General features: G+C 45.2%; 1 protein-coding gene and 1 pseudogene across 1 annotated transcript in view; one reads left to right on the forward strand and one right to left on the reverse strand.

Moving 5' to 3' along the window:
- The first annotated feature begins 1,148 nt into the window (after positions 1-1,148).
- NSG2 (neuronal vesicle trafficking associated 2) overlaps positions 1,149-22,523 on the forward strand; it is a 70,047-nt gene continuing 48,672 nt past the window's right edge. Inside the window, exons 1-2 of the mRNA XM_068990724.1 lie at positions 1,149-1,277; positions 20,160-20,243. Of these exons, the coding sequence (XP_068846825.1) occupies positions 1,149-1,277; positions 20,160-20,243 (213 nt within the window). The remainder of the gene's footprint in view (positions 1,278-20,159; positions 20,244-22,523) is intronic.
- On the reverse strand, positions 13,851-15,474 carry LOC138094649 (stress-induced-phosphoprotein 1 pseudogene; annotated as a pseudogene).

Here is a 22,523-nt window from a genome sequence, read left to right on the forward strand (position 1 = left end):
CAGATGACAGATGGTGTGGGAGCCCGTTTCCCGGTGGGAGGGGGCGCGAGCGAGCGAGCGAGCAAGCGGGCAGACAGCTGCCAGGAGCCCGCTCGCTGGCGCCTCGCTCTCAGAAGCTCCCAATCCAGACGCACGCAAGGCGCTGTCCTTTCAGCACCACAAGCTCCGGCTGAGGAGGCAGGGCTCCCGGCCGTCCTCCTCTTCAAACTGGTTTGAATCTGCTCTGACCCCCGAGAGTGCTGCACAGTAAGTAGGCATTTGTTTTTGCTATAACCACTCCCCAGTATCCTCCAACCCTTGCCTATCCCTTTCACCCCCACAACAACCCTATTTTGTCTAATAATGTTCCAGTCAGCAGGATTGACAAGAAAAATTCAGTTGTACTGGGCTTCTGGGGGTGGGGTGGGAACGCCGTTTGACTTCCAAGGGAGCTGGAAAGAAATAAACGCGATTTGTTTATTTAGTTGGCAATCTTGCAATACGGGGGTTGCTAACTTTCCGTGGAACCAAAAAAAAAAAAAAAATGGCCCTTTGCTATTGAGGAAATGGAGGCATTCCATGGCTGAATAACAGGATCAGGTTCAAGCCAGTCCTTTTTTGTTTTAAGAAATTGTATCTCCTGTACAACCTACATATTGTGTAACAGGGTATACTACACATAGAGGCGTTGAATGTATTTATTGTATTTTAGGGAGATTAATGGGGGAAAAACACAATAGAATAAAATAGCAATCAAGATGGTAAGGTGAAATTTATCATACTGCAGGATGACCCAGAATAATAGGATTTATTTTTTCACTAAGAATTAGCTTTCCACTGAGATTGTGTGATTATGTTAGCTCTGTGTCTTGGCTAATTTTTTAAGGTTGTAGATTTTGTGTATGAGACTGGGATTTTCCTTGAGTTCCTCAAATTTGAAAGCTGGTAAGTGCCATAGGCAGGTGGCATTTCTTGATGATTAAAGAAGTTTTCCTGGATAATAGGGATCTAGCGGAAGACCGATGACTATGTCTACACTGAAGCCGCCAGAGTGGAGCTGTTGAGGGCAGCGCTGTCTTCTCTGTCGTCAGCCCTCTCTTTCCTGCCTCTCTCCCCACTATAACTAGAATTCTACTGCTTGTCCTAGGTCTGGGAAGAAAGGCATCAGAATGGTGAAGCTGAACAGTAACCCCAGTGAGAAGGGAGCCAAACCACCTTCGGTTGAGGACGGCTTCCAGACCGTCCCTCTCATCACGCCCCTGGAGGTTAATCACTTACAGCTGCCTGCTCCGGAAAAGGTAAAGCAGGCGCTCTGGTTCTCATCAGCAGCCCCCGTGCTCCCCTCATCTCAGGAAATAAAGCAGCAAGAAAATTCCACCTCCCTCAAACCCTTTCATTCCCTTCTCAGCCAAATACGTTCCCCTTCTTGTAAAATGTAGGTATTCCTTCTAGAGACATGACACCTCTTGTGTTGTTTCAGGTTTATGGTAAGTGCTTGTCCATGATTTTGTTCGCATATGTAGGCAAAAAAATTAACCTTTCTTTTAAAAAGTTTTATCATAGCGGATGAATACTAATAAGCTTCCAGATTTGAAGAAAAAGAAAATGGTCTTGATTATTTGGGGAAGGTCTTTTAAAAATTGACTGCTACAAATCTGAGGTCAGAGAATTGGATGCAGTCCAACACGCATTTAGTTTGCACCTGCTAAAGCCCTGTTCCTACCCTGGAAGTTGGTTATAAAAACACATTACAAAGTCCCTCATCAATATGAGACTTAAATTAATATAAAGCATCCTGGTAAATGCAATGCCTGAGCGTTACGAAGATTGTGAGATCACTGGGATGGAAACAACTACATTCTGTTGTGGCAGAGAGGGAACTGGGAGGACAGGTGAGGTCAGCTGCAGAGGGGAACATTTGAAATTGGAGGCCATTGGAGGGAAAGGCATTTAAGGCAAAGGGCACAAATGTGCAAAGCATGGAGAGCTTTGGGGAAATAGCATGACTGGAATAGAGCGTTTTTTGGGAGGCGTGGCTGGAAGTGAGTGACTGGCTGATGGCACATCTCCTGACGTGGGAGGAGTCCATGAAGAATGGAGGTGAGCGTTTATACAAAAGTGGGAGAGTCATTCTATGAGCACAGGTGGGAGAAGTGATATTAAGATCCCTCTGAGAGAACCTGGGGTTTTATAATGTGAGCTTTTGCATGCCATACGAGATAGATTAGGAGGCAAATGATGAAGTTCCCTAGCTGAAGAGTGAACAATGGATCATTCCATTTGTTTGATTTTCTCATTGGCATCTCCAGGAAGGCATTGTGTGTCTTAACCAATTGGCTCTATCCAATGAACAGAAGAGAAGCCAAAGCCAGATAAAGGGCCTGGCTGATTGGCTGAGGGTTGAGTCATCTGTTTTGAAAGTGCAGAGGTTGTCAATATGAAAATATGCATAGGGGTTCCAGAAATAAAGAATCACGGAGCCATCCTGAGAAACTGCTAAGGCCTTTTGAAGATAACATTTGCTAACAGGCAGTTAACACTGTTACTGTGAAGGAGTAATATTAATTGGGTATTAGTTACCTATAGAGCAGAGGTTCTCAGTTTGTGACTGTATATTAGGGTTAACTGGGGAACCTTTGAAAATCTTGATACCTAGGCCACACCCCAGAACAATTATATCAGGATCTCTGGGGGGTGAGACCCAAGCATCACTATTAACTAAACCTTCCCAGGTGGACTCCTGTGTGCCGCCAAAGTTGAGAACCACTGTGCTAGAGGCATGTTGCCCGGGCATTATACATCCATCCACGTCTGCAGGCAAAAGGTGGAGGAGGATCAGAGAACTTTGGCGATTTATCCAAGCTCACAGAGGAGTAAGTGGCAATGCTGGAATTTGATTGCAGATTTAGTGGAAATTGAGGAGAAGCAGAGGGGATATTTGCTCAGGGTTTTGCGAAGTTTTAGGAAGAATCTTTCCCCTTTAGTCTCAAGGATCTTTACGTCCCTGAGAGGCATGCAAGGAAAAGGGACTGTGGTGAGGTTACCTCTCCCCTCAACTCTACACACACCTGCGGGCCATCCAGAGATATCGTGGTCTCTGTCATCCCTTACTCCTCACCCCATTCCCCACCTCCAAGGGCTTCTTTCTCCCCTTGTGACAGGAAATGTACCTGATAGCCACTGAGCCAGTCCAGATGTGCCAAAAAACTGTCCCAAAGCCTGAAGATAAGTACATCGTGGACTTGCATGCATGGAAAAGGAAACCAGTGCATCTTGGAGGGTGAAAATCCCTGAGTGGACACATCCCCCGGGGGCACCTCACAGACTTTGGCAGGTGTCCTTAACAGAGTCTTCATACCAGGTGGACCTCAGTGTCCTCCATGAAGTGAGGAGGGTCACACCTACTTCATAATGGTCGGGGCAGTGTTAGATTTGGCCTTATATATACAGTGCCTGGCACAAAACTAGCCATATGAGAATAATAACTATCATTTTCATGTGCTACTTATGGTAGATTTTAAGTCAGAAGTACACACATACACACAGACACAGAATTTCCTTTCATCCTTTCAGTAGTTATTAGAATCTAATAAAGGAGTTGCTCCTTTAATCCAGTTTTTAAAGATGATGAAACTCAGGCATGGTGGTAAAGTCACTTCCCAAATCCCAGAGTTGATAAGCCTCCTGGAAGACCCAGAGCCCAGGCAGTGCTCAGCAGGAATAGGGGGCCAGCTGGCCCAGCCTCAGCCTCCTCGTGGGTAGAGGGAGCACTCAACCTTACAGGGCTTTAGAGAGGGTGAGGCGAGTTCTGACACATTTGTCAGCCCTCTCATTAGGTCCAGCCAGATGGTGAGGGTTTAAAGCTAAAAAGGTTATCAGAAAGGCGTATATTAGACCCCAATATTATGAGTTTTCTTCCTGAAAACGTAAAATACAGAATGTGCTTTGGCATGTAATACTGACAATTATTTCTAGATTTGTCCACTGAATACTCTTAGTATGGAATGTGAGCTTCTGGGGGAAAGGTTTTGGAGGCTAAGTGGAGAGGATGAGTATGTCTGAAGCCCTTGCTCTGGGCTAGAAATGGGCCATGCATGGCATTCACAGCTATGGTTTCAGTTAATCTTCCCAGCAACCCTATGAGGTGGGTATTAGTGCACCCATTTCACTGGTGGGGAAACTGAGGCATGGGTCAATAGACATGCTCAAGCTTCACAGAGAGAGTGGAAGAGCTGAGTTTGGAAGCCCAGTGCCCCTGACACCTCGGTTTCCCCTTCTGCACCTTGCTGCCTTCAATAACGAGAAACTTCCCACCCCAGGCAGTGCTTCTTCAGACTCTACATCCCTTCATCCCTGGCTGAGGGTCCTTGTTGCGCTCTCTTGGGCCTGCAGGTAGGGCCTGGGGCCATCCTGGAAAGAGAGCATCACAGCCTCCAATGCTCCCTCCGTCCCCAGTGCTGGAGGAGCTGTGCCTGCCTTAGGAGAGGAGGCCTGTGTCTGTTCCCCCGCCTCTTCTATCACTCTGATCAGTCCTCCAGCTGTGATCAGTCCTTCTCCCTTGGAAAGCATTTCCAGTGCTCCCCACAGGACACAGTCCTCCCCGCAGCGTGCAGTCCTCAAATCCTGACCTTGACACTCCAGGTCCTCCCTCACCTGCTCCACTGGCTTCCATTCCTACCACTTCTCACTTTGTACCTTGAACACGAGCATGGCAGAACTACCTCGAGCATTGTTCTCAGCCAGGGGGTGACTCCCCTCCCTCCTGGAGGGACATTTGGCTGTGTCTGGAGACACTTTTCGGTTGTGACAATAAGGTGGGGGTGCTGCTTTGGGCCAGAAATGCTGGTAAATGCACGACAATGCACAAAATGCCACCCCTGAAGAATTGTCCTGCCCAAAATGTCCAAAGTGCTGAGGCTGAAAAACCAGCCCTGGAATTTTCCATACTCTCCAGGGTGTTTCTTGCTCCCTCCTCCTTGCCCACACCATTCCTTCTGCCCAGAATGCCCTGCTTGTCCCTTTTCCTGTCTGATAAGCCAGTGGTCATGGCAGCTCGAAACCCAGTTCAGATGGCAGCTCTCCTGGACACCTTCCCTGGCCACTCATAATTATAGCTAAGGTTACACTTACTATGCTGGAAGGAACTCATTTTTTCATTCACTCATCCACCGTTTCTATGGGGCACCTTCTATGTGCTGGGCACCACGTTAGGCTATACATACACAGCCAGGAAAAGTCAGGCATGGTCATTACTTTCATGGAGCTTCTAGTCCCAGTGGGAAAGGGGGTCTTCAAACAGGCCAGCACACAAATAGAAGTTCAGAGATGCAGCTTGCAGGAAGGGCTATTAAGGAAAGAGTAAGATGCTAGATTGTAAAGGCTAAGACTTAAGAGGGCTTAATTATGGTGGAACAGTGGTCAGGGAAGGTCCTTCTGAAGAAGCAACCCTGGCTGAGAGCTGGAGGGTTGGGGGTGGCGAGGGAGGTAGAGGCAGAGGGGTCAGCATGTGGATAGGCCCCGAGGGGAGAAGAAGGACAGTCAGGGTCGAGGTGCCTGGGTGCACTGGGTGGGGGGCGATGTGGCATGCGAGGTGCAGTGGGACACCAGTTCACATGGCACATTTTTGGAAGGGGTTTAAAGAAGTCAAGTAACAGAATCAGATTTCTATTTTAGGAAGCTTCCCCTGGCTGCTGTGGGCTACCCTACGGCCTGTTCTCTTCTTCCTCCTTTCTTCCAATCCATCTCCCAAATGAGCCAGCACCAGAGAAATTTACCCCAAATAGAGGCTCCTGGGTTTCTAGCTGCACCCTCCCCTCCATGAGTCAGAGAAGAGAAGAGTGGAGGGCAGGAGATCGACTAGAAAGTCCCTGCTGTGTTTGTGATTGACAACAGAAATGGGGAGATGGACGGATTGATTATGACAGTGCTGGGTCAGCCCTGAGGAGCTTTTCCCACCAGGCCTGAGGGTCCTGGCTCTGTCTCATCTTTGTAGCCTTGGTTCTGGCATATGGTGAGAAACCAGAAATGATGGCTGAATGAGACCCCTGGCCCCTTGCCTAGGGTAAACGTAGGCTTAGTTAATCCATTTAAATCTAAGCAGTTTGGTAGCTCTCTCCAGGCCATGGTAGCAAGCTCTTGAGAAGCTGGGACATCAGTCTGTAGATACCAAATTCCAGGATGTGCCTTTGGTTTATTTAAGTGACCCAGATAACGGCACAACTCCTCTATGAGGTCATGACCACTACGTCCATATGAAAACAGGCTCAGAGAACTAAAATACTATCCTAGGACATACCAAAAGAAAACAGGGCAACCAAGATCTGCACCCAGGAGTCTGGGAAATGCCAGCTAAAGGATGGTTATTCCCCTGAAAGCAAGCCAGATAGGCACAGCCCTCCTTGGCAAAGGCCCAGATGAATCATGTATTCAGCCAGCTGCGAGGCTCTAGGCAGTTTGTTCCTTTGCTTTCTACTGATTGCTAAATCTTTGCACGTCCCACAGGAGGGTGGCTCACCTGCCTGTGGGAGGAAAGGGACGCAGACCTTAAAAGACCGATCATTAATGTTTGGCACACTTCCCATTCTGTGTGGTAGACCACATGTGCTTTGTTGTCCTAGAGACTTGTATTCAAATCTCAGCTAAACTATTCATGTACTGTGTGGCTTTAGGCAAGTGGCTTGGTATCTCTGGGCCTTTTTTTTTTTTTTTTCCTTTCTGTGAAATGAGCATAATAGCTACCTAACAGGGTTACTGTGAGGAAACAAGTGAAAATTGTCTAATGACACAAACATGGGGCTCATTGACAGTTTCCTTTCTCTCCTTGGATATTCAGACTGTGTCTCCCAAAAGTGACATTTTTGGAGGATGACTATAAAAGTAAAACTTGCTGAGAAGAATGGGGTTTCAGTGGTAGAGGTTCAGGGTTTGGTGGAGCAGATCTGGAAAGAAAGGAGCAAAGGAGACATTGCTCCTGTCACTGGTCCTGAATGCCTTCTTGGTCTTTGTCGTGGCTTCACCAGAGGATTTATTTTTCTCCCTGATACACAGTATCAGAGGACCATCAGCCTTTCCCTGGGAAGCAGAAAATGCATATCCCTGCAGATTCCAGGCTGATAGAGCCCCCTTGTTCTGCTCTTCAGGGGCTCACAAGAGGCAGATTGTGCATCACCCCAAATTGGGGCAAAGGCTCGGACTAGGTGATTCCAACAAATAGACAGAAAGTGACCAATAAGCAGCTTAAAAATTCTTTATAATTTAAAACATAAGAATTTTAAATGGAACATAGCATCTTACATATCTGATTGGCAATAAATAAATAAATAAAGTGATAATGCCCAGTGTTGCTAACGCTAGGGGAAAGCAGATCTTCTTGTTGCACTCTGCTTGGTTATATAATTTGATGCAGTGGTTTTTAGAGGGTATTTGGACATTGCTTATAAATTAAAACTGTATATCCCATTTGATTGGTATGTTGCTACTGGCACCAGAAATTTATCCTATGGATATATTTTTCGAATCTGCAAAGCCATATATGTATGTGGAGATTGGAGCTGTTAAACAAATGTTCTACGAGATTGAAGTGGTTAAATAAACCATAGTGCATGGATGAGGAAAAGTAAGCAATTGTTATAAGGATGAGACAGATTTGCTTGTGTTTGTGCTAATGTGGAAAAAGCAACAGACACACTGCTCCTTTAAAACAGCTTTGAAGAATGTGGCATGGAGCCCCATTTGTGGAAATATGGGTGTATGTTTCATTCTTATAAAACAGTCTTGAAAAGACACACAAAAACCATCAAATGGTTAGGGACTATGGATGGGGTGTTTGGGGACTACAGATGGGGTGGTTGAGGCCCATTTGAAGACTGTGTGTGTGTATATATATAATTCTACAAGTTTCATACTTATTTTTTTACCATGAGGATATATCAAATTTTATATATTTTTTAATAAATCACCTCCGTTTCACAGATGGTGAAGCAATCTCAGAGAGCTGAAGTGCCTTACTTAACTTATGTTCACGCACAGAGAGACAGTGAGCTAGTGAGCCAATGTCCCCGCAAGCAAAGGGTGGCCTATACAGAGACACATGCATTGTAACAATGCAGTTGGCATTGTTACAAATCCTAATTCGACCACCTACTTACTGTGTGACCCTGGGCAAGTTTACTAACCACTCTGTCCCTCTGTTTTCTTATTAAAATGAGGACAGTAGTATCTTCCTTTAAGAAGTGTTTAAAGGGTAAAATGAGAAAATGCAATGTCGAATGTCTATCACAGTACCTGGCATAGGGTAGGTGCTTAATGCAAGGTTGTTATGATTGTTGTTACCATCATCATCATCAATTCAGTCCCATAGTTCCTGGAGTGCACAGGGGTGCAAGAAGGGTTGAACAGTGACGTGGGCTGAGCTTCTGCCCTGTAGAGGATGGGTCTGGATGGCAGAGCTGTGGACCTCGCTGTAGGGACTCCAGCCCAGGCAACAAGCCTCTGCTCAGAGCAGGAGCTGGCAGTTCCTGTAGCACCAATGAAGAGCCCCTCATCTTCCCCAGCTATATGCCTTGTCACAGAGTTGAAGAGTCATAGACTCACTGGGCTAGTCCATCCATATGTGGCCTTCCTGGCCAATATTCCATTCTACCCTGAGAAATCAAAGGCCCAGCAAGGAAAAGAGATTTGAGCACACAGGAAAGAGCCCTGGACTGGGAGTCAGCAGGTCCATACTAGAATCTTTGCTGTGTGACCTGCAGCAAATCCCTCCCCCTTTCTGGGCTCCCATGATCCCATTTGTGGATTGGTGGCATTGGACGATACTACCACTAATGTTCTTTGAACACCGATATCTTACTTGTGTTCTGGGCCTAGTACCAAACTTCAAGGGCCCAGGGAGAGACTCAAACCCAAAGAGATGGAGTGCGAGTTGAGGAGTGAGGTGGTAAGTGGGAGAAAGTTCCCAGATATGTACCCAGTCCCCACTAGGGTAGCTTCACCTCGTCTCTTTAGGTGCAGGATTCACTCATTAGGGCATTCATTCAATAGCATTTAGAGAGCATCAGGTGCCACAGGATTCGAGTTTGACTGCTACGATTTTTGAATGATGACCTTACTGGTGGCAATTGATCTGAGCCAGAAGCCCAGGCTCAAGCCTTGAGTCAGCCCATTAGTGGTTATGTGAGGTTGTGCAATCATTTCTGTTCCCCAAGACTCCGACTCTTGTAAAATGGGGATACTCTCTCCTTCCTCAAAGTGATTGAAAGGATTGTCTGAGATATAGGATGTAAAGCTTTTGGTACAGTGCCAGGCACATAGCAGGTACCTTAAAAATTATAGAAAAGAGCATCATATTCTTCAGTTCTTCCAGCTCAACCACTTACCTGTCATTTGATCATAGGCAAGTGACTGAAGTCTCTGAGGCTAAATTTCCTCATCTGAAAGATGGGCATAATAATGATCTTAAAGGAGAGACGTGAAGGTCAGAGAGAATCTCTAAGTTGGGGAGAGGGTATGAGACTTTGTGAGTACACATGAGTAGCACCATGTCTGGCACACAGGAGGTGCTCAGAGGCTAGCCGCTCATTGTCCTGCTCAGAACTTCTCTCTTTGCTGCAAGAATGAGCTGAAAGGTACCGCGTAGATCTATTTCTGGCCTGTGCCAGTCCAGCTCATAAAAAGACAATTATGCTCCTTGTCAGCACTTCTGCACTTTTATTTATTGTCCCTGCCAATCCTAGGGCCTCTTCATGTGGGAACCTCTTCACTATTGATAATCCTGGGAAGTAGTATTTTAAATTTTTATGATCTGTACTTTGCGCCATCTGAACCACCATGTATTATCTGGCCTTGCCAGCGAAGGGGGAATATATCCAGACAAGGGGTCCTTTAGGATGAATAATTTATCCCATTTTCACAATGCCAATTATGTTAAATTATGTTCTTCATATCAACTGCCAACAGAACAATAGGGACTGATGTATTGATATGAAAAGAAAACAAATTTATTTCTTTGCCTAAATTCAAAATGATATTTGAAAACCAGGAGTTTCATTCTTCCAAGTATCTAGAAAATCCTACTTTTAATAAAAACAAGTAGAAAGAATTTTTCTTTCCCCCCTCCCCACTTTTTCATTACATTTCAGTTATTAACCAAGCAGCTCAGAGCTCCATTTTGCTCCATTTTTTTTTCAACTGCAGAAAATAGAACCTTTTTTACCAAATTTGTTTTCTCTCTTCTCTCTTTCTTTGCATAAGCAAGCTGATTCCTCCAAGGTACAATTAATAATGATTGGCTAACATTTCTTATGCTTTCTCCTTCATAGTACTAAAAAAAGTCACTGTTACTATGTCTCCTTTTATAGAAAGGCTCTGTTTCTGGCGGCAGTCCACGGGAACAGCACACCACGCTTCATGACATGCCCAATAGCTGGTTGATTCCAGTAACTATAAGGCTGTTTTTTCTTGCTCTCTGCATCTCTCCAGTGTATCTCCATTGTGCCAGAGGCTTCTCCTCTAATTGTAATGCCTGCCTGGAAAGCCATTACCTGGTTTATAAACCTTCCTTAGCTCCTCACTGCTCTTGAGTTCATCTTTAATATGTAAGGCAAGACATGCAGAGCCTTGGCTTACCCCTCGCTTCACCCACTCTGTTCCCAGTCCACTCAAAGCTACGTCTTTGTGGTCCTCCCAGGTCCAGCCTCCTGGATGTCTTCTGAATGTTTGCTGGCTGATGCTCTCTTAGTCTAGAAAGCTCTTTTTATTTGGATTTTGGGAGGCAAGGATGGAAGCAAGGAAGATGGTCAGAGCAAATGTTCGTGGCGAGAGGATGATGCTCTGGACTCGGGCAGTATAACTGGACAAATGGGTTTATTTGAGAGAAAGTTTTGAGGAAGCAGAGGCTAGTGGTGGTGGGATAGATTTGGAGACTGAAGGGAAGGGAGGGATCATGAGAGACTTCTGTTTATGACTTGACATAAACATGGCTTATCATGCTGCTATTTTTCTTAGCTAGGGATTACACAAGAGAGAGAATGTCAAGGGCAAGATGGTTGGGGCAGGTGAGTCAGGGAACCCAAGAGCTTTGCTGTGGGCATGATAAATTCAGGTGTGTCTGTCCAAGGGCAAACACCCAGTAGGGTAATCTAAATGCTGAGGCAAACATCCAGTAGGGTAATCTGAATGCTGAATAGGGTCTGAATTGGAGATATAAATTTGAGACTTATGAGAATAAAGATGGAGCTTGAAGTGATAGGAGTAAGAACCTTCAGAAGGAATTTGTAGGAAAGAAGTATCCTGTGGCCTAACCCTGAGAGATTCTAATGCTGAGAGGTTAAGCAGAGTGGGTGGGACTTGAGAAGGAAACTGAGGAGGGATGCTCAGTGAGCAGGAAGAGGACCATGGACCTGGGAGGAGGACCTTTATGGAGGAGTGAGTGAGCAAGCCTGTCAAATATAACTGAGAGGTTGAAAACGACCAGTCCAGAGGACTGCCCATTTGTTCCAGGCAAACAGGCAAAGACCTGCTTTTGATGTGGAGAAGGGGTTCTAATAAGCTAATATTTCCTTGGGAACGTGAACGTGAAGTCGCTCAGTCATGTCCGACTCTTTGTGACCCCATGGACTGTAGCCTACCAGGCTCCTCTGTCCATGGGATTTTCCAGGCAATAGTACTGGAGTGGATTGCCATTTCCTTCTCCAAGGGATCTTCCCAACCCAGGGATCAAACCTGGGTCTCCCGCATCGTAGACAGACGCTTTACCATCTGAGCCCCCAGGGAAGCAAAGGTAAAATATTAGCTGGGCTGCTTTTGGAGAAAGCATGGCTTAGCTAAAGGGAGGAGCAGATGACTGAGGATGGACATGGGGTCAGGGGCCCCTTTGTCTGTTGGCCTACTTTGAACCTGGTGGTTTGGGAAGTGTTCTGAAGCCAAAAGAAGTGTTTTCATTAGAAACTCATTCAGAGCATAAGCAACATTTCTTAGGTGTTCAGGGCAAAGCAGGACGTGGAGGGCTATGACCCCAACTCTACTAAAATCAGCATCTCTCCTATTTCTGTAAATGGTAGTTCTGCTCTGCTCTGCTAAGTCACTTCAGTCGTGTCCGACTCTGTGCGACCCCATAGACGGCAGCCCACCAGGCTCCCCCGTCCCTGGGATTCTCCAGGCAAGAACACTGGACTGGGTTGCCATTTCCTTTTCCAATGCATGAAAGTGAAAAGTGAAAGGGAAGTCGCTCAGTCGTGTCTGACTCTTCGCGACCCCATGGACCGCAGCCTACCAGGCTCCTCTGTCCATGGGATTTTCCAGGCAAGAGCCTTCTCCGAAATGGTAGTTGGGACACTATATATATATATAGTATTATATATGTATGTACTATATACAGTGTACATGTATAGTATATATATTTGTTTAGATCATATTACAGAGAAGGCAGTGGCACCCCACTCCAGCACTCTTGCCTGGAAAATCTCATGGATGGAGGAGCCTGGTAGGCTGCAGTCCATGGGGTCTCTAGAAGTTGGACACGACTGAGCAACTTCATTTTCACTTTTCACTTTCATGCAATGGAGAAGGAAATGGCAACCCACTCCAGTGTTCTTGCCTGGAGAATCCCAGGGATGGGGGAGCCTGGTGGGCTGCCGTCTATGGGGTCACAAAGAGTCGGACATGACTGAAGCGATTTAGCAGCAGCAGAAGATCATATAAAAATTCTTTCATTTATATTGAACTTGGTACAAATGAAATCACAGGATATAAAAAAATGTTTTGCATCAGATTTCTTCAGTTTAATGTAATGCCTGTGAGATTCACCCATGTGTGTAGCATTGCTGTGTAACATTCCATCTTATGAGTAAACCACAATTTATCCATTCTCCTATTAATAGACATTTGAGTTGTTCTCAGTTTGGGCTATCATGAAAAAAAGTGGTTGTGAACATTTTTGTATGTATCTTTGGGTGGATCCATCATATTATAAGGTGATTTTTTTTTTGCTGGTGCCAAGAAAATCTATTGCTTTTGTTATGATTTTAGTACTTGGCCATCTTACTAAATTCTAATAGCTTTTCAGTTCGTGTTCTTGGAACACACTTGTATCAAATAGAAAGCTTTTCACACCAAATATCAGAAAACCCAGCATAAACTGGATTAAGGCCCAAAGAGTAAGATTTGACTCCTCTACCCCTGCCCCATGACTGCAGGGTTCAGTGTGGGTCTGGTTTCAGGCAAGGTATGATCCAGGATGTCATCAGGTCTCACTTCCATTTCTCCGGGCTCCTCTTGACTCTGTCCTCTTTTATATGCTGCCTTTGACCTCATCCTGGCTTCTCCTCATAGTAGCAACAAATGCATCAACTGTTTCAGAATGAGGTCCTCACTATACAATCCAGAGGAAGACCATGCTCTTTAGGGAACACTCATAAAGAGCAAGGAGGCTTCTTCCCCCAAGTTCCCAGTCAGTATTGCCTCATATACTTTTTTTTTTTTTAATAACCATGCCTGACTGGCTTGTTTTATTGGAGAAGAGGACGTGGAGTTAACAATGTGAATGAAGACAGTTGGAACCTGAGGTTGGGAAGAACACCCTCCCCTCCCCATACAAGCCCACTGCCCCAAATAAAAAATAACCAACTATGGGAGAGCAGCTGAGACAGCGACTGGGAGGCAGGGGAAGGACCATGCGTGTGCTGGGAGGGCCCAGAGGCAGCAGCTGCACGAATTCGCAAGTTTAAGTCTCTGAATCTTCCATCTAGGTCTGTATAAACATAAAGATACGCTGTTCGCTTGTCTCCCCTTCTCTTCCTTCTGCTCTGTGCTGTGTGCCGTGGTCCCAGCTCCTCTTTCCACATGAGGGTGAAGGGAAGGGGATGATGAGCAAGTCATCACCGGATGGCTATCAGACTCACATCCATCAGCTTCTGGATCTTCTGTGCTATCACAGGATTCTTTAAGTGTTTGCTGAGCGCCTGTGGGTCCTTCTGTTCCAGGATGAGCCTCATGGCCGGGTCACTCATTATTTGCTGCACCTCGGGTCGGCCATGGCCCGCCACTTCACATCTTCGGGGCTGCCGAGTCGGTTGTACTGGGCCATCATGCAGAGCTGGTGACCATCTGCGGCCTCCTTACAGTTGAGTCCAGGTCGAGTGCTTTCTGGTAGACATCCATGGCTTTCAAGTAGTCCTTCATCACCTCCAGTGCGGCTGCTTTCCGGGTATAACCCTTGATGAAGGTTGGCTCCAGCTGGATGCACTCCTCACAGTCCTTGAGCACCAGCTGGAACTCCAGAAGCTTGGTGTAGCAGGCAGCTCGGTTGCTATACAGTTTGGCATCTCTGGGGTTCTGTTTGATGGCTTCCATGTAGAGCTTCATGGCCTGGGGGTAGTCCTCTTTCTGAAAACACTCATTGCCTTTGTTCTTCTCCTCCAGGGCCAGGTCAGGATTTATGTAGGCCAGCCGCTCTTGCTCCTTCAAGATTTTCTCTGCCTGTTGGCATTTCTTGAGTACATTTGGGGTTTGATGCTCTGCCTGAGACTTGTTATAGAAATGGACGGCATACTTGTACTTTTCTTCTTTGAAATAAGAGTTGCCAGTTCGTGCATAAGCTTTGGCAATCTGTCAGTAGTCTTCTTGGTTTTCTCGGCCCCCTTCAATGGCCTTCTCACAAAGCTCCCTGCGTTGGCCATAGTCACCCTTTTCAAAGTACACGGCTGCTTGGTTGGTTATGTAAGTCATATTGGTGAGATCCAGGTCCTTGGCTCTGTCATAGTGCTTCAAGGCTGTGTCAAAGTCCTTCTTCTTATAGGCTTCATTCCCCAGCTCTTTTCCTTTCAGCCCCTGCTTCTTATTCTCTGGAAGATCTTCTTCCATTGGCTCTGGTTTTGTCTCCTTTTTGGGAGGAGGTGGTGGTGGAGGTGTTGCAACTTCCTTCTCTTCGTCCATACTGCCCAGATCAACTCCGAGCAGGACGCTAAGAGTAGTCATGATCCAGGGATCTTGCAGTTTCGTGCCCAGGTCGGAAGGCTTGTTCCGCAGCTGCTCGATCAGTTCCCAGCAGGTAGGATCTGCGGGCAGAGTCTTGGTCCTGGGATCACTCTCCAACTTCTGGTACAGATTAGGCATGTTGAAAGGGTTCATGAATTTCCTTTCTGCCAACCGGGCCTCCATACTCTGTAAACCTTCTTTGAACTGAGGATTGTTTGCTTCATGTTTTAAACCCTCCTCATAGGTTTGCTTGGCTTCTTCAAATCGGTTTAAGAATTCAAGAGCCACTGCTTTTCATGAATAGCCCTTGCCCCAGTCAGGCTTTAGGTCAACGGTTCTGCAGCCGTCCTCATACACCTTCTGGTAGTCTCCTTTCTTGGCATAGGCAGCTCTGCGATTGCTGTAGAGCACATGGTTCTGGGGGTCTAACTTAATGGCTTCGGAGTAGCACTGTAACGCATTGTCAATGTTGCCAGCACTCAGGGCCTTGTTGCCTTTCTCATTGAGCTCATTTACCTGCTCCATTGCTCAGTCTGGAACCCCGCTGAATAGACTCCGTCAGCTCCATGTTCCCAACCGCCTCATATACTTTGATCCAAATTGGATAACATGTGCATCTCTGAGTCAATCAAATTTTGTGATCAATAGAACAGTATGTTCTGATTGGCCTAACTTAATTAGGGACCATCCTTGTCCTCAAGGAAGGCAACAGTTCCACCAAACCACATGGCTGTTACATAGGACAGGGCTCTTGAAAGGAGGGTTGGGGGCTTTTGATTGAAGAAGGGAATGGATACTAGAGAAACAGTCACAAAATATTTATTATGGCATTTATAGCAAAATGATATGCCTGTAATGGTTATTCATTGTCTCATTTCAGCAGTAATATTTGTTTAGCTTTATCCCTGTCTCAACATGTTGACTGCTGCATGAGGTCTTTTAAATTAAATGGAATGATATAAATGGTCTAGAACTCTTTGAGATGTTTTGAGAAAGATGTCTATAAAATAGAAGGGCAGAGGAGAAGACCAAGTAGCAAATGCTTCTTGACATTTGATGTGTGATGCTTGAGATGAGTCTGATGGCTAAGGATCTAGAAATGAACAAGTCTAGTTAAGAGATGGTTGAGATGGATTTGATAATGTGGGGAGGAATTTTGGTTTTTCTGTTTTTATGTAACCAGTTACCAAAGTTTTAGTACCTCAAAACAACACAAATTTATCACCTCACAGGTCAGAAACCTAACAGGTTTTTATAGGTCAGAAGTCCAGTCACAATTTAGGTGGGTTGTCTACTCAGGAGGGTCTCACAGTTCTGAAGTCAAGGTTTCAGCTGGGCTGCATTTTACCTGATGCTTGGGGTCCTTTTCCAAGCTCATGCCAGTTATTGGCAGAATTCAGTTCTTGTGGTTGTAGGACTGAAGTGCCATTTTCCTGCATGACCTTACTATTGGCCCGGGTCATTTTCAGCTCCCAGAGTCCACCCTCAGGCATTGGCTGAATAGCCCTCTCCAACATGTTGACTTACTTGAAGGCCAGAAGGAGCATCTCCCTCCAGTCTGCTCTGATGGAGTTTTAGATAGCATAGCATACTCGTGGGAGTGACTGTGCCATCATATTCATGGGTCCTGTCCACACTGTTGAGGAAGGAGATTATATGGGGGTGGGCATAGGCTGGGCAGTTTGGGGACTATCTTAGAATGCTGTCTAGCATAAAAGGCAAAGGCAATTATTGCCCCAAGTTTTATGGGTTACATAGCACACTGACCAGGAAATTTACTAAGCTTAGAAATAGATGCTGAGCTGTATTATAATATGTTTATGTATACATGCACACATCAGGCATGTACACACATATAACATGAAGACTTGGGAGAAGAAATGATAATTCCCAGTTTGTAAATATTTTAAGAAATGATCAGACATCTAAATATTCTATACATTTCATAACCTGCCAGTTGATCTAGTACTATCCCAACAATTTTTAATGATTACATTTTGTAGAACATCTTTTAAGTTCACAAAACACCAGCATATTTCATTTGGCCCTTCCTAGAATATTGTGAGTTTCTAATAGAAACAGCTAGCCTGTGGAGGCCACACAGCCATCTCTAGAGGGTTTCCCTGGTAGCTCAGCTGGTAAAGAATCCACCTGCAATGCAGGAGACCCCAGTTTGATTCCTGGGTCAGGAAGATCCCCAGGAAAAGGGATGTGACGTGCTGCGCTTAGTCACTTGGGGAAGGATAGGCTGCCCACTCCAGTATTCCTGGGCTTCCCTGGTGGCTCAGACGGTAAAGAATCTGCCTGCATGTAGGAGACCTGGCTTCAATCCCTGGGTTGGGAAGACCCCCTGGAGGAGGGCATGGTGACCCACTCCAGTATTCTTGCCTGGAGAATCCCCATGGACAGAGGAGCCTGGTGGGCTACAGTCCACGGGGTCGCCAAGAGCCGGACACGACTGAGCGACTAAGCACACAGCACAGCCTATGAGTTGTGCTTTTGCGTTTGCCCTTGTAGTTATATTAGCTCTCAATTCTTCCTTCTACATTGAAGTTCACGTGACACCAAAGCATCCAAACACCAAGGCCACATGCTGCTTCACACTTTAGTTTCTTAAACCATGTGGTTCACTTTGCATAAAATGTCTTGGCGTGTTCTCTCAGGAAAACTGTATTCATCCTTGAAAGCCTCCCTTTTTAGACCATGCTTGAAGAGCATCATTCTTGAGAAATCCTTGTGTTGTTCTGTAAGGGCTGGATACAGGCTGACATGTGCAAGCCAGGCCCAAGCTACATCTGCTTCAGACATCTACTGGAAAAACATTTGGCAGCACTCAGAGGCAGTGTTTCAAAAAACATTTATTATTGAATAAACGATGTGAGTGCTTGACTTATATTGACTCATACAAGCCTCCTAAAAATTCAACCAGGTAGTTATGGTTATTTCCCACTTAATGGATGAGAAAACTAAGACACAGAATGCTCAGCGCTAGAGTTGGGATTCAAACACATTGTGCAATCTTTCATCTCCCTACAATATTGACAATGTCAGTATTTGCCCCACAACACAGAATTAAGTGAGAGAGTGCCTGTCAAGTGCTCAGTGTCTGCCGTACAGTACATTTGCAAAGCATGAGGGATATTTTTTTACTTGTGGCAAGGAGGCTTCTGCTTTCCTCTTCTTTAGAGCAGGAGATGGAAAAAAATTGAACATTCCCTAACCCCATTTTCGCCCCAAACCCCTCACCCTTGTTTGACTGTATCATTTCTTAGTTTAAGGAAGCCAGGGATCACTTTTTGTTGTTTGGAGGAGAAGAATTCAGAGAGGGGGAGCACAGCACCAGAATTTACATCTGCAAATGAATTCTGTGTGTCAGGGAGGGAGTGGTGTTTTCCATGGGCTGGGACCCAGATCCTCCCTAACCAACATATTTAAGTGCCACACAGGAGATGTTCAATCATGGAAGTTCCTCCCCTGCCCCTTCCTTTGTGAGCTGTATTTTGTCCACAGTATGCCTCAGAGACCCTAAAGAGCATTCTTCACAGAATTCTTGCAGGAGTCCATACATTGGATTGTCATTTCTAGGAAAACTTGGGGTGAAAGTTTTCAGTGAAAATTCAGTTAGTTTAAGCTCTAATGGGAAGACTGATGATAGTTAGCAGATTGCTTCCTTTGAGCTGTGTTACCTTGGATACCAAGTGTGACTTGGCAGTCCTCTGCTTCAGTTTCCCTTTCAGGAGAATGGAAATAGTAGTGGTTTGTGGATAAGGTATATGGAGAGCTTGATCTAGCCCTGGCGCATAATAAACTATTCCAAAAATTTTGCCCGTTATCATCGCATTTAACTCTCAAAACAATCTTGTTAAATAGGGGTTATGATTATGATCATTGTCTTTACTTTCCAGGTGAGACCTCAAGGCTCAGACAGCTCCTGTGTTCCCCATGACACCGTGGCACTCAGCAATAGTTATTGATTATCTGTCAAGTTCCTTTTTTCCTTCCACTTTGCCTACACTGTGGGATGAAGTTCCATAAATGTCTTGGCAGGTTGACAGCTTATCTTGGAAAGATATTAGCCACCTCTGCAAAATATTCAGACTTCAGAAAAATAAGACGGTACAACAGATTCAATAGACCTTTATATTTCGCTTCGTGGAAGTCTCCAAATTAAACTGGAATTAAGTATATGTGCAAAAGTTTAGCTACAAGATGTTCATCATAACTTGCTTAGATAATCCAAACTGTGGAAACACCCTACATGTTCAAGGGTCAATAATGGTTAGAGTAACTGTAGTAACACATACAATGAAACATAAAGGGACATCAAAAGGCAAACTAAAATCATACATTTGTCTACATGGGAAAAAATGTTAGTGTAGTGTTGTGTGATAAAATGAAGTGCCAGTCCATTTCACAAAAATATATTTGTATAAATGGCTAATCAGTTCAGTTCAGTTCCATTCAGTCACTCAGTCGTGTCTGACTCTTTGCAACCCCATGAATTGCAGCACTCCAGGCCTCCCTGTCCATCACCATCTCCCGGAGTCACTCAAACTCACGTCCATCGAATTGGTGATGCCGTCCAGCCATCTCATCCTCTGTCGTCCCCTTCTCCTCCTGCCCCCAATCCCTCCCAGCATCAGAGTCTTTTCCAATGAGTCAACTCTTCACATGAGGTGGCTAAAGTACTGGAGTTTCAGCTTTAGCATGATTCCTTCCAAAGAACACTCAGGACTGATCTCCTTTAGAATGGACTGGTTGGATCTCCTTGCAGTCCAAAGGACTCTCAAGAGTCTTTTCCAACACCACAGTTCAAAAGCATCAATTCTTCGGTGCTCAGCTTTCTTCACAGTCCAACTCTCACATCCATACATGACCACTGGAAAAACCATAGCCTTGACTAGATGGACCTTTGTTGGCAAAGTAATGTCTCTGCTTTTGAATATGCTCATAAATACAATATAATATATATATGCATGTAAAAACATCTGAAAAGGTGTGACCAGAATTGTGACCTATGGTTGCCTCTGCTGGAATGGGAAAATATTATGGATGATTTGAATTTTTAATTTTCTTGTGTGTGTTTGAGGAAGTGTGTGTTTTCTGATCTTTATGCAATATATAGTAAATTCTAGTTACTAAAAAAAAAAAAAAGGAAGAGAAAACTCTTCCAGGTATTTCTGTGTGCTAACACTGGTTGATCATTTTAGGTGATCGTGAAGACAAGAACAGAATATCAGCCTGAACAGAAGAACAAAGGGAAGTTCCGTGTGCCGAAAATCGCCGAATTTACGGTCAGTGTCGTGCTGGTGTGACAGGAAGACTGCACATGAGTCACCGAGTCTAGTCAAATAACAAAACTCCGCCTCTTGAGGATGAATTGGCCTTTCTCTTGCCCCGAAATGTTCAGGCAATTTGATAACTGTTAAATGTGTGTCATTTCTTCTTTTACCTCCGGTCCCTGTCTCTCTGCCTTTCCATCACAGTCTCCAGGAAATGTGATGGAAATGTGTAAAGAAACATAAATTGTAGACAGTGGCTGATTGCAACAAGTACAAAAATGACGAAGGGAGAGAAAAGTTGACTTGGTGGTGAAAACTAGATGGTTGAGTTTCTGTTTCTTGGTGGAGGGGTCACTAGGAGAACTGAGGAGTATATATCACTGTGATGAATTGCATGAAGGAGCCATGAGACCCGCTCTGCAAAGATGTATGGAGGCACCTCAGGAAAGTACCATGGGGAAGTCACTTAGGACTTAGGGCCCTGAGGCTGGAGGGGAGTTGGACCCAACACTGAACAGGCATAGGGGCAGTGAATCTGGGCTCTGGGAGAGGTGTGGGGAGCAGGCAGAGAGGAGGCAGGAGAAATAGGCAGAGGGCAGACAATCCTAGGCCTCATATGCTGTAAGGAGGAATTTGGGTTTTTATGAAGATACCCTAGAAGGACTTCAGGTAAAGGAAGGACATGATTACAGTTGGTTTTTGGAAAAAGCAGCCTGGCTTTTACATGACTAACAGAGTGTAGTGGGCAAGAGGGAACATGCGGAGACTGCTGGGCTACTGCATTTGTCCATGTTCAAACACTGGTAGTGGCTTTGAGAAGGATGGTGAGTGGATTAGAGACCTGAAAAATGTTTTGGAGGCACAATCTGCCATGGAGGCAGTAGAATAAGTGGTTCTGTAGAAGGATGCTGGAGCAGTCTGGCTGGGCTTGAGCTCTGGTTTCTGCCTCATACCAGCCATGTGGCCACAAGCAAGGCAGTTGTTTAGTTGCTAAGTCATGCCTGACTCTTTCCAGCCCCATAGACTGTAGCCCACCAAGTTCCTCTGTCCATGGAATTTCCCAGGCAAGAATACTGGAGTGGGTAGCCATTTCCTTCTCCAGGAGATCTTCCTGACCCAGGGATCAAATCCACGTCTCCTGCATCGGCGGGTGAATAATCTTTACCACTGAGCCACTTGGGAAGTACAGGCAAGTCTGTAAACTTCACTTATCAAAGGGAGATACCAGAAGGTTACTGTGAGGATGACGTACAGAATACATGCAAAGCAGATGAAGTACTTGACTAATAGCAGCTATTTCGTGTCAACTGTGGCTCAGGGGCTTTGGACGTGAAAACAGTCCTTGGTTGCTTGTCTGGGGATTGGAGTATGTATGCGGGTATGTATGCTGGTCTGCTCCTGTCCTTGTCTTTCTCCCTGCTGAATCTGTATTAGAGTAGCTGGGTGTGTGAGCCTGGGAGGGAGCATGGCACCTCTGTGTACATCCCCCAGCATGTTGGACTTCCCTGGATGTTGACCCCCTCTTAGAGGGCAAGGATTGCTTTTATTTCTGACTATGGCTTTAGTGTCTGGCACACAGCATGGGCCCAGTGAACTTGGACCTGGCCTGAACTGCATGCAGGTACCTACCTGCAAGAGCCAGCAGGTAGCCATGAGGGGAGGGTGGGAGTGTCTTGGTACACAGTGTAGGGGGACCAGGCCAGGGAGAATGCTGACCTGTCCTCCTAGCAGGAGAGATCATCAGAAATACGTCCAGATTCATGAGCACAGGTGTTTACTGCAGTGTTTTTGTCAACTCAAAGCACTGGAAACAATGCTAGGTTTTCAGCAACTTCCTCATGATTCCATATGTAAGACCACATGCATAGGATGGAGTAGTTCAACAATTTTTTAAGAACCACTTTTGTGGGGCGAGTAGTTTACTCTGAAATATGGGCTCGTGAGATATTTTCTTCTTTGTTTTACATCCCCAATTCTACAAGAGCATGACTTATTACAATAATCAGAAAAAAATTAGAAGCATTTAAAAATTTTGCTTGTTTTACCAAATAGAGTGTTACAGTTTTTGATGGAATTAATCCTTATTTAGCAATCATTTAAAATGATGGTTATGAAGACATGTGATAATTTGGGCAGATTCTTATTATAGAGGAGGTTGAGTGAAAAAAGCAGAGATTAAAATTGTATGTTTTCTATGATTGGAATTATGAAAAAACCGCAAGTATATAGAGGAAAGAAATGTCTCAGTGTCATCTGTGGCTGTGTCATCAGCAGTGGCGTTGGGACCACGTT

This window comes from Capricornis sumatraensis, chromosome 18, assembly GCF_032405125.1.
Source record: "Capricornis sumatraensis isolate serow.1 chromosome 18, serow.2, whole genome shotgun sequence".
NCBI lineage: Eukaryota > Metazoa > Chordata > Mammalia > Artiodactyla > Bovidae > Capricornis > Capricornis sumatraensis.